General features: G+C 37.9%; 1 protein-coding gene across 3 annotated transcripts in view; it reads right to left on the bottom strand.

Annotated features, from left to right (window-relative positions):
* EPHA3 (EPH receptor A3) overlaps window positions 1-12448 on the bottom strand; it is a 531109-nt gene that overhangs the window by 77228 nt on the left and 441433 nt on the right. For all 3 annotated transcript variants that reach the window (XM_069093931.1, XM_069093930.1, XM_069093929.1), the window contains exon 11: window positions 5144-5329. In XM_069093931.1, coding sequence (XP_068950032.1) covers window positions 5144-5329 — 186 coding nt within the window. The remainder of the gene's footprint in view (window positions 1-5143; window positions 5330-12448) is intronic.

Raw genomic sequence — 12448 nt, 5'->3', positions numbered from 1 at the left:
GTGTGTGTGTGTGTGTGAATGTGTGTCTATCTATCTACCTACCCACAAGCAGTTATATAAGGGATTATTGTATATATTGTTATTATTATTATTATTTTGTGCTTGATTTAGAGAAGATGATGCATCTCTCACTTTTCAGCTTTTCTGAAGGTCAAATTCTGTTTCTTCCTTCTGTTGTTAAAAGGAAATATGAACATTTATATCGAAGACCTTTGGTACAGGAACCCTACTATTAAAATTGTTAATAGCTCAGCTGGAACTAAGTCAAGAATATAATGATTGAATAGAGAACTTGCTTGCACTGACTTACAAAGGAGACATGATTAGACTTAGTCTATCAAAGAATGTTTTTTCAAGTATGCAATTAAGAGCAATGATAAGCAGAAATTGCCCATGCTGAAAAACCATGCTGGAGAGTCTGAGAGAGTGAAATACAAAATAGTGAAAGAGACAGAGTTACATAAATACTAAGAGGCAGAAGTACTGAGAGTGAGGGTGGAAGTGGGGGACAGAGAGACAGAGAAAGACAGAAAACAGAGACAGAGACAGTGACAGAGACAGAGAGATGCCTCACTCATGAACTGGACATTGTATACTCAAAATAAACCAATTTAAAAGACTTCTTCAGTTCCCAATTCTGGCACTATCTCTTTGTAGTGTAGTAGAAGGAGCACTCTGTCAGAAGACCTAGCTTTGAAATCCTGGTTTCTTTATTGACCCTGGGTAGTGTACTTAACTATGTCCTTGACAGTGTCATCTGTAAAATGGACATGATGATATTTGCATTACCTGTATACTGCCCTCCATAGGCTATGATGAAAAAAAAAGTTTAATAATTGTTGAAGTAAACTATAAATGTGAATTACTAGTAGTTGTTTATTAATCCCATTCACCAGCTTTGCTATTGTTTTTTGTTTATTTGTTTGTTTACTGCTCTCAATCAGGTTATGATCCTTACGGTTTTTTAGAAATGATATCATGGTCTTTGTAAAGAAAGAAAAAAGTTAGGGGTTGTAGTAAAAGAACACGTTTTGGTTATAAAACATTATACTTCTTCACTATTAAATGTAAAATGCTAGCCTCATTTTAAGTAACTTCTTTTTACTCCCAGATGTTATAATTCGCCAGACTAATAGCTCTTAAGTTCTCCTTTAAGAGAGTTCACAATCTTAATCCTGGGTCTGGAACCCTATTATGTTAGCAACATATAAGATTACTAGGATTTATATAGACAGATTTGGCAGGCTGTATGTACTTCTTTGGCCAGGGAGTTACATCAAATGTAGGATTATTACTAGAAGAATAAGTAATTTGTAATACATACAAGTATGTTACAAGACTAAGCACGAGTATGGTGTTTTTTAATATGTTACTTAAAAATAATATCACTCCTTTCTTTTTCCCCCTTTCTACATTTGGTGTTGATTTTAAGACTTTCCTTGACTGACTATAAGCATTTAGGTATGATCATTTTTATAGCACAAGCAACTTCCAGGTCCAGATTATGAGCACAGCAAACTCCATTTATTCAGTGACAGATTAAGGCAAAAGATTCACAGAAAATCAAAATACAGCACTCACCATGTGTAACTCAATAATGTAATAAGTCCTCAATTGAATCACAAAGTACTAAGGTTCAAATACTCCACCCCAGGAAGTACATTCATTTAGTCAATCACAAAGTCTTCTCTTTATTCAACTAGAGATTAGTTTCCAATCATAAACAAAGTACATTCATTTGATCAGTCACAAATTATAAAAGTCAAAAGTTTTCCACCCCTGGATCACAACTGAATTCCAATACCATCCATCACCACAAAGCACCCTCTCAAAATGCCAGAGGAGATCAAAAGGACATCTACCCCTAAGCCACAACAACGTTACAATATCTTCACAGCATTCAATACTCAATGATAGGTCTTTTCTTCATCTTGACCCGAGTCAAGTTCCCAACAATCTCGGTTGCTAGGAAGGCAAAGCTTAACAAAGCCACAATATATATTCTCAGTATCCTCATCAATTCACTCTCTGCCTGTAGAACAGTCTCAGGACATCTGAAAACATCAGCAAGACCCTCCTCCAGGATGTCTGTCAACATACAACAAGAAAATCCTCCTTCGAGGCTTCTGAACCAACAGCAAGGTTCCAGAACCTCTGCAACAACAGCACTGTCCTTTACTAGTAGACAAATCTGGCAAAATAACATCAAAACAGACAGAAAAAATAACAGCAACTCAGCCATGCCTCCTCAGTTCTCGGCAGCTCTGGGTGGAAGTTCTCAAAAGTCTTGGGCAGGTCAAACTGGCCCTCAGCAGTCTGGGTAGCTTCAGCTCTCTCTGTATCTCTGTCTCCCTCTGTCTCTGTCTATCTGTCTGTCTGTGTCTCTGTCTCTGTCTGCCTCTGTCTCTCTCTCTGCCTCTGTCTCTCTCTCTCTTCCCTGTCTCTCTCTCTGTGTCTCTGTCTCACTCTCTGTCTCTCTCTCTCTCTTTCTCTGTCTCTCTCTCCCTCTCTCAGCTACTTTTGCCCCTGGCAATTCTCTCTCTCTCTCTGCCTCCATGATGCTGCTACCAAAAGTTCTTCTGACCTCTCTCTGCTTGGGCCTCTCTCTAAATTCAAGGCACCAGCTCAGCCCCCTCACTTCACTTCAACAAGTCCATCCCACAAGTGGGATTCACAAGGTCTGGGTCTTAATACTTAACCAGAAAACCAAGCCAATACAAGGGGATCTTTAAATTAGATTGCCATTACACTTTCCTAGAAAGTCCACTTCAGAAGAACAACCCCCTTAGATACAAGTATTGCTGCTTACTCTTGCTTATACCTATTTAGGTATCATTAGTCAAAGGAAATGTAAATCCACACATGATGTCATGCTTTCATGCTTTAATGCATTATTCTAGAGAGAAAGAATTCTATTATCTAATTAAATTTAATTAGGTACGTCAGTCTGCCAATGAAAGTAATCCTATACCTATACAAACTTTTATAAATACTGCTTAAGTCTAGCAGGAGGTAAATCATGCATGACAAGAAAACCCTAAATAATTGTTTTGATGCCACAGGTAGTAAAGGAAGCAAAATTTGACCCTATACATCTTAGATCATTCAGCAAGGTGTGTAACTCCCTCTTTGGAACATACAGAAATTCAAACCTAAACTTTTAACATTGTGTTCAAAATGCAATTCTTACAATTTGATCAGCATATTTTTCCCTTCAAGAAAGCAGCCTCACAGTGTTGCTGTCCACAATCTCTTTATACTCTGGATGCAGTGTTAAAACAAAATGCTTTAAGCACTGTTAAAACAGTGCTTTAAGTCAGTCTTTGAATAATCAGTTGAATTCCTGAATATATTCTAATCTACCTACACTATTTGCTTTTTTTTTTTTTTTGCCTTTTTGGAGGGCAGTTGAGGTTAAGTAACTTGCCCAAGGTTACATGGTGGGTTTTTTTTGTGTGTATTTTTGTGTAGGTGTTAAGTGTCTGAGGCCAGAACCAAACTCGGGTCCTCCCGACTCCGGGGCCGGTGCTTTACTCACTGTGCCATCTAGCCGCCCCCTATCTACACTATTATTAAGGGTAATGGAAAGACTGCAATTCCCTAAAGAATTTCTAGTAAGAAAAAAAAAGTTCATTTAAATTTGACATTTTATGACCTAAGAATTGCCTTTAAAGGGGAACAAAAATTAAAATTAACACTAGACCAATTGCAATATATGACAAGTAATGTAAATATACACACAAATATAAACATTTGCATAAATAAGATAATCTATAATGTCCACTGACCACATAGTATTCAAATGTAGAACCAACTGATTTTTGCCTAAAGTGTATCAAAGTCTTTACCAGCCTCTCTTTCAATAGAAGAAATTTTCTAGTAATGCATCTTGCCTAGAATGCAGGTAGGTAGCTCAGTGTATAGATTGCCAGGCCTAGAGTAAGGAAGACTCATGTTGCCTGAGTTCAGTTCTGGCGTTAGACACTTACTAGCGGTGTGACCCTAGGCAAGTCACTTAATCCTCTTCGCCTCAATTTCTCATCTGTAAAATGAGCTAGAGAAGAAAGTGGCAAAACCCCTTCAGTATCTTTGCCAAGAAAACTCCAAATAGGTCACAGAGAGTTGAACATGACTGAAACAACTGAACAACATCAGCTTTTCTAGACAGTGCTTTAAACCAAAAATATCCCCGACCTTTTCGGCAACTAGGATATATTCCCTGTAGATTTTGGTTGCAATTGGAGCCAGTCTAGGTATACCCACAACCTCCTCAAAGGCACCTCTCTGAATCAGGTTAGGCAAACCCTAAACAGGAAAAAGGGTTCGGAAAGTATGAAAAGCAGGGTCAGTGCTTCTGAAAGGGATCCTGAAACACTTTCTCAGACCTTTAAAATGCTCTCCCAGACTAGCTCCCACTTTAGGTCTTGGATTTGCAGAGCAGTTAGAATCTCATGGAATCTATGTAGTTCTGGATCCACTCTGATCTTGACCTTCAAAATCTCTGAAGTGATTTTAAAACTATTAAAGTTGTTCCAAGTCCCAAATATGTGGATATAAGTTCTCACAACAGTAAATAAAGATATGGACAATTCAGGAAAAGTAACTAACTGGGAGCCAAACCAAACAGATTAGAGGCACTAATCCTAACTTGCACATATGCTACTATTTATTTATTTATTTCTTTATTTCTTTAATATATATTTTTAAAGCAATCGGGGTTAAGTAACTTGCTCAAGGTTACACGGCCAGGTGTTTCTGGGTGGGTGCTAAGTGTCTGAGCCCAGATTCGAAACCAGGTCATCCTGACTCTGGGGCTGGTGCTCTTACTCGCTGTGCTACCTGGCCGCCCCTCACATATGCTACTTTTCATAGTTGCTTTTCTCTCATTCTCTCCTTTCTACAATTCCCTATCTCTCTTTTATCTACAGCATTGAATTTATTTGTTCTAGTTCTTGCCACCCCGCCTTTTTTAACATACTTTCTTCATGATAGAAATCTGTTAAGCCTAGAATTGGTACTTCTTGTTAGAATGAATCCTTACCTGGTAAAGTATCCCATAATTGTGAATGAATGATTAAAGTGGAATATTGTTAAGTTAGTGAGATTAAATAAACTGAAATAAAGAAGTTCACTAAAGTCTTACTTTTGGTAACGACTCCTTCAAGTCGAATGATATTGGGGTGGTCAAATTGTCCCATGATACTTGCTTCCCCCAAGAAGTCTCTTCTCTGCTTTTCAGTGTAGCCTACTTTCAGAGTTTTGATGGCTACTGAAATCTCTTTTTTGGAAGGAAGCTTTAAGCGTCCACTGCATACCTCTCCAAATTCACCTGGAAGAGAAGGGATACAAGTTATGTAAATTCTTTTAATCACATGACTACAGAATAATAATTTTCCTTTTCCCCATTGTTTTATGGTTCACAGAAAATACTTTAATTATAGTGGAAGATGACAGTCTGTGAGAATATCTAGGAAATCTCAGTATATACTAAGTAGCACAAGGATATGGTAGGGGCTTCCAAATTCCTTTTTATTTCTCCACTATTATAGATTCAGAAACACGGCAAGGTAGTAGGTAGGTAGGATGTTGCACTAGACTTTCTTCTCCTGATCAGGAAAATTCCAGTGTCTCTAGAGACATTTCCTACTTATGCTATGGATTGTGTCCTCACCAGTATTTCAGATATTATTTCCATGCAGATGGGAATCTGAACTTGTCACTGAACCTCTCTAGCAAATGAGGATAACATCTGCTACTGATTTACTTTATATGAGTTTTGGAGGATTACTGAGATACTAGCTATAAAATTCTCTGAGATCCTAGGCATAAATATGATATAATGATATGAAATATAGCATATCATATGTGGGACATAGAAATACTGTAGAACAACTCTCTTTTTCATATATGAATTGAAAATATACAAGAATGAACATCAAACAAAATAATGTAAAATCATTATATACCTATTAACCTTTACTATTATCTTTTAAATATTCCACAGATTAAAAAGAATTATTTAAAGCTATTAAAACACATTATTCTTATAGGTAGTATTATCAATCTTTTTTGTAATATATTTCATGTTTACTGTGAGAAATAGTACCTGTTGACCTAGTTAAGATTTTATTTTTGATTGAGAATATGCTAAGTAAAATCATCAGGTCTTAAAGTCAGAGAAGATTCCTTTAATTTACTGAAAACTAACATTTTGAATATAAAACTGACATGTGATGGAACGAATTACATTTTACAAGCTTTCCACAGGCTAGAGGCCATGTCTAATGAATTCTGTGATGTTCTTAAGGCTTACTGAAAAGAATGTTACAAAAATTTAGCTTAATTTCTTCTACTATGATACATTTTAACATTTAAAAAACTAGTTTCCAATAGGCAGTACATTTTTTAAAGTAACTGGGGTTAAGTAACTTACCAAAGGTTACATGGCCAGTTTTTTTTGTGTGGTTTTTAAGTATCTGAGGGCTGGAATTGATCCTGGGTCCTCGCAACTCCAGGGCCGGCACTCTTACTTACTGCGCAACCTAGCTGCCCGTAGGTAGTACATTTTTAAAATATAAAATTCTTAGACTGTCTTTGAATGTGTACTTTTTAGTGATATTTAACAGTATTTGGTCACTTCTGTATCAAGAAAACATAATTGTGAATTTTAGAAGTATGTTAGTTTTCAACCTCTGAACTCCTTTATCTTTAGAACAGTAAAATAAGAGTAATTTCAAATACTTAATCTCCTTAAAATAATCTTAGATTAAGGAGAATTTCAATGTCATCCCTACCTAGTTTTTGTTTTTCCTTTAACTATAATGGTTGGGTTCCCCACCCCAACCCCCATGTAAAAACTTATATCATCAACTCATTTACATACCTGAGAGAAACATGCATAGATTAATGAGTGAGTGAGTGAGGTATAAACCTAGAGTGAGTGGCACAACTTCACTTTATCTCCATTTGTGATCGGGGTACAGCAGCTGCTATTTCCCTTCAGCTCCATCTTCTCATTCAGAGTTACAATTTCTAAATGTTCTATGACTTGGGCCCAAGGAACAGAGCATAGAGATACATACTTCCTGCCCCCACCTTTTCTCCAAGGAAATTAATGGAAACTCTCCACAATAAATCCAGCAAAACGTACTCTATGGTTTCTAAATGCCCTTCATGACTTCCTTGAACTTTTTGACACTTAACTATCATCAGCTTTGGACTTGTAATTTTTTACTGTACAACCATTCTCTGGAAGACCAGAATTTAAGAGGGTGGAAGAGTAGAAGTGAAGGGTGAAGATTTTTTAGAAGAGGAAGATGGATGAACCAGGAAATGCTGAGTCAGATAATGACAAAAATGTGTCAAGGGGAGATGTATAGACTGGCCCAACTAGGCTTATGCAGCAGGGGGTAACGGTGGGGAACCCTCAGAAATTGCTATCCAAAAGAAATACTAATCACCCACCAACCTTATGTAAACAGTAGCATCTCCAAGCATAAAGTTGCTCTGTCTGCAACATCTTGTTTGTTTCATCATTTTCCTAAAGGGATAGAACTCACTAAACATGGAAAGGTATAAGTGAGTCAATGGGGGAGGCAGAGAGGGAGAAGGTAAAAGTGGAGGTCCAAGGAGGGAGTTAAGAATCCTCCACTAAGGTTGTAGAGCTCTGCTTTCCTCACAGCAAAATATTCAGGGAAAGACACTTTGCTACCTTAAAAATGGAGGAGTAAAGGAAAAACTCTGCTGAGTTTGTAAGCATGAAAAAAGGAAGAGCTGAAAAGGGGGTATGCCACAGAGCAAGGGCAGATGGGAGATCAACAAGCAGTGCCGAAGAAAAGCTGAGCTAGAAACCACTATAGTCATGCGGCAGACCAGAAATTAAAAGTAGACTGCAGCTACTAACAGGCACAGTTTTTATGCAATTTGAAAAGGAACTGATCCTCTCAATTTGTCTAATGAGAGAGAGGGACTAACCTTAAGCCTTCCCTTGCTGGAGCTGGTCATCTAGGAGGAACACATTTCCAATATGCTTTGTGGAGAGAGAAGTGGAAATATATCCCACACATTTAGAAATATGGGCTGATATTCCTGTTGTTTGACTATGTCCACCCTGGTTAAATGTTGTCTTATGTCAGTGCTGCATCTTGTCGGTCTAAGGTCATGGTAAATGACCTTAGTAAGTGAATGGTAAGGGCGTAGCTGAGACTGAGGTCAATTTCATGTATTCCAAAATTTTAAACTGAGCTTATTAAGTGCATACAAACCATTCATGGAACATTCACTCAAACAAAGTATATATGGAGATAGGAAAAGCTCTTGGGGCTGAGTCAACATGGAAGAGTAGAAGCAGAACCTCCGAGCGCTCCGGCCTCCACCTTCCCCAATCCATGTAAAAAGGGGACTCTGAAGAAACTTTGGAGCTACAGAACCTAAAAAACGACACAGAGAAGCTAACCTCCTGCTGAGGACAGCAGGAATCGACCAGTGCAGCGCTCTGGGAGCCGAGCCCAGGCCCACATGAGCCAGAGGATTTAGCCCCAGGGCACCCTGACCAACCACCTGCTGGAGGGACTCCAGATCACCAGCAGCTGTGGCGTTCCAGAATTATCAACACATGGATGCTAAGGACAAAGCGAGAGGTCAGTGCAGTGTAGACTTTGGGACTTAGTAGATGGGAGTGCATCAGTTTTTGCCTTTGGGGTGAGAAGCAGCTGAGGTGGGCTTGCGGCCACCACCATGTAGCAGCTTCACCTCCTGGCCTGCAGAGTGTAGGAGGACCAAGCACCAGTCTGAGGGGTAATTGCTCTTGCTTTAACCTGCTTGGATCTGGATTGCAGTCTAGGGTGGAGGTCCTGGGATGTGTGTCCAGCTTGCCAGAGCATGTGGAGACCTCAGAGAGGGCACCTCAGCCAGCCAAGAAAAGCCCAGCATTTAGGATGAAAGCTCCCCTGTCTAGTGGCAGAGTCCTACTGTGGCAAAAAGCCCAGGGGTCAAGGGACTGAGGGGCGACATGACCAAGCAAAGAAAGCAAAATAAACAGAGTACCCCAACTTTACACTCCTATTTTGGTGGCAAAAAGGATCAAAGCCTGGAACAGGAGGAAGACAGTGAAGTCAGAACTCCTGCACCAAAAGCTTCCAAGAAAAATACAAGCTGGTTACAGGCCATAGAGGACCTTAAGAAGCAGATAAGAGAAATGGAGGAAAAATTGGGAAGAGAAATGAGAACAATGTAAGAAAATTATGAAATGAGAGTCAACAGCCTGATTGAGGAAAATAAAACCTTAACAAATAGATTAACTCAAATAGAAAAAGAGGCTCAAAAAGGCAATGAGGAGAAGAATGCCTTGAAAAGCTGAATTTGCCAGATCGAAAAAGAATCTCAAAAGCTCACTGAGGAGAATCATTCCTTCAGAATTAGATTAGATAAATGGAAGCTAGAGACATTACGAGAAATCAAGATGCTGTTAAACATATCCAAATAAATGGAAGAATAGAAGGCAATGTGAAATATTTGATGGGAAAAACCACTGACCTGGAAAATAGTTCCAGCAGAGATAATTTAAAAATTATTGGACTACCTGAAAGCCATGATCAAAGAAAGAACCAAGAAATCATCCTCCAAGAAATCCCCAAGGAAAACTGCCCTAATGCTTTAGAACCAGAGTGCAAAAGAGAGGTTGAAATAATCCACTGATCATCTCCTGAAAAAGATCCCAAAAAGAAAACTCCTAGGAATATTATAGCCAGGTTCCAAAATTCCCTGATCAAGCAGAGAATATTACAAGCAGCCAGGAAGAAACAATTTGAATATTGTGGAAACACAATCAGGATAACACAGGATCTGGCAGCTTCTACACTGAGGGATAGAAGGAATTGAAATATGATATTCCAGAGGGCAAAGAGCTGGGATTAAAACCAAGAATCACCTACTCAGCAAAACTGAGTATCATGTTTTAGGGGAAAATATGGCATTCAGTGGAGTATAAGACTTTCAAGCATTCTTGATGAAAGAAAACCAGAGTTGAATAGAAAATTTACATCCAGATACAAGACGCAAGAGAAGGATAAGAAGGTAAACAGGGAAGAGAAATAATAAGGAAATTATCAAAGTTGAACTATTTACATTCCTACATGGAAAAAATGATCATTGAAACTGATGAATCTTTTCTCAGCATCAGAATAATTGAAGGGAACAGAAAAAAAATATATATATGTCTATATAGGAGGGTATATGGGCATATAAATACATATAAGTTTGTAGAAGTGTATATAAGGTTACAGGTATACATGGATAGAAGGCACAGGACCAATTGAATAGGAAGGGATGATACTTAAAAGGTGAAATTAAGAGGTGAGAGAGGAATATAATGAGTGGAGAGGGGGAGAGACAGAATGGGGTAAACTATCTCATATAGAAGAGGCAAGGGAAAATGGTTACAATTGAGGGGAAGAATAGGAAGACAAAAGGGAATGGGTCAATCTTATTCGCATTGCATTTGGCTCAGGGAGGGAATGACATACACACTAAATAGGGTATCTCATCCTACAGGAGAGTGGGGGGGAGGGGATGAGAGGGGGAATGATGGAAGGGAGGGCAGGCTGGGGGGGAGGGAAGTTGGAAGCACCTACTTTTGTAAAGGGGCAGGATCAAAGTAGAGAATAGAACAAATGGGAGGTGGGATAGGAGGGAGGGAAATAGTCTTTTACAATATATCTACTATGCTAATGTTTTCCATAGCTACACATGTATAACCTATACTGAATTGCTTATCTTCTCAATAATTGTGGGTGACAAGGGAGGAACGGAATGAATCTGGAATTCAAAGTTTTAAAATCAAATGTTTATACACACACACACACATATATATGTGTATATATATATATATATTTTATATGTAATTGGGAAATAAGATATACAGGTACTGGAGCATAGGGATCCACCATGCCCTACTGGAAAAGTTGAAGGGGTATGTGAGAAGATATGGGAAAGAGCAAATTGGAGGACAGGATATCCTGTGGGACCGCTATTTTTGGGTGGTGGGTAGGAGAAAAACGGGGAGAAGATTTGTAACTCAAAATCTGGAGAAAATGAATGATGTAAAGGATAAGTTAATAAAGCATTTGAAAAAAAATAATATAAGGAAATAACCATTTCTCAACACCCTTGAGTTACAATCTTTTGGGGGCCATGGGAAATGAAATTACACACATAACCATATCTCAAGCAATTGTCTCTATATGGGCCATATTGAAAGACTTGGTCTTAAGTTGTAAAGGTCTGTGGGGTTTTATGCTGAGACAGACAAAGGTATGGAGAGCCTTTTAAAGATACACTTAAGTTGAGCATACTTCCAAGTGCACAGCACACCAACCACAACTAAGACAGAAAAGGATATTAGTAGAATTCCTTTGGCATCATGGTCTACATATAGATTTATCAGTAATTCTAGGCATTTCTTTTTTACTTTTTAAAATTTTAGATAAATATTAAAACCTAAATACATAATAAGAAGAGAAAAAGAAACATTATAAACTTAAATATTATATATATACATTAAATATAAAATAATAAATATAAAATAAAAAATGTCATGTGCACAGCTGAACATAGGAGAGGATTCAAAATACATAGCAATAACTTATCATTTCAAAAAGTCTATGTATTTAATACTGTGTGTTAAGTTGAAAGCTGTCAATCTTTTCTTTGCTTTCTTGTAGGTTTTCTTTTGCTCTCTGCTGTACACTTTTTACTTTGTTCTTTCCCCCTTAATTCCACCCCCCCACCTGCCACCCAAAGCTACAATTAAACATGGATATATTTATATGTAGGTATTGATATATACATACACATATGCATATATACATATATAAATATATACTTTCCCTAAGAAATTCTACTCCTAATCTTTGTTTTTTTTTTGTGCATATATTTTTCTTATCTCTTCTAACTCCTCTACTTTACTTCTACCTGCTACCTTGTCTTCTATTACTTAATCTATACCCACTCCAGCAATCGCTCCCTTATTCTCCCATTCCTCTAAAACTAAACTCTCTTTTGTACACTCTTTGAATTATTCTGTCCCCCATCCTCTAAAACTCCCCCTTATCCTCCCATTTGCCTAAATCTAAACATCCTTCTATATCCCCCTTTTAACCTAATCCTTCACCCTCCCCTCTAAAGATCCCTCTTTTATCCTCTCCCCCTTCCATATCCCCTTACAGTTTTATTCCTTTTTTTTAATTTAAAGACTTTTATACTCATCTAGATGTATATGCATTTTTACCTCTTAAACAGACGCCCAATTGTGATAGTAATGGAATATAAAGATTCTCCTGTATTGGCTTGGTTTTTCAAATTGATTGTGTTAAAACCCAGAGCTTGTTAATCTCACTTGTGGGATGGATTTGATGTGAAAAGAGAGTCCTGAACTGGGAGGAGCTGGTGA

Source organism: Petaurus breviceps, unplaced genomic scaffold, assembly GCF_028583685.1.
Source record: "Petaurus breviceps papuanus isolate PSGF00001 unplaced genomic scaffold, PetGlider_PUasm1.0 213, whole genome shotgun sequence".
NCBI lineage: Eukaryota > Metazoa > Chordata > Mammalia > Diprotodontia > Petauridae > Petaurus > Petaurus breviceps.
Note: the sequence above shows the minus strand (reverse complement) of the source record. Positions and strands in the feature narration are given on the sequence as shown.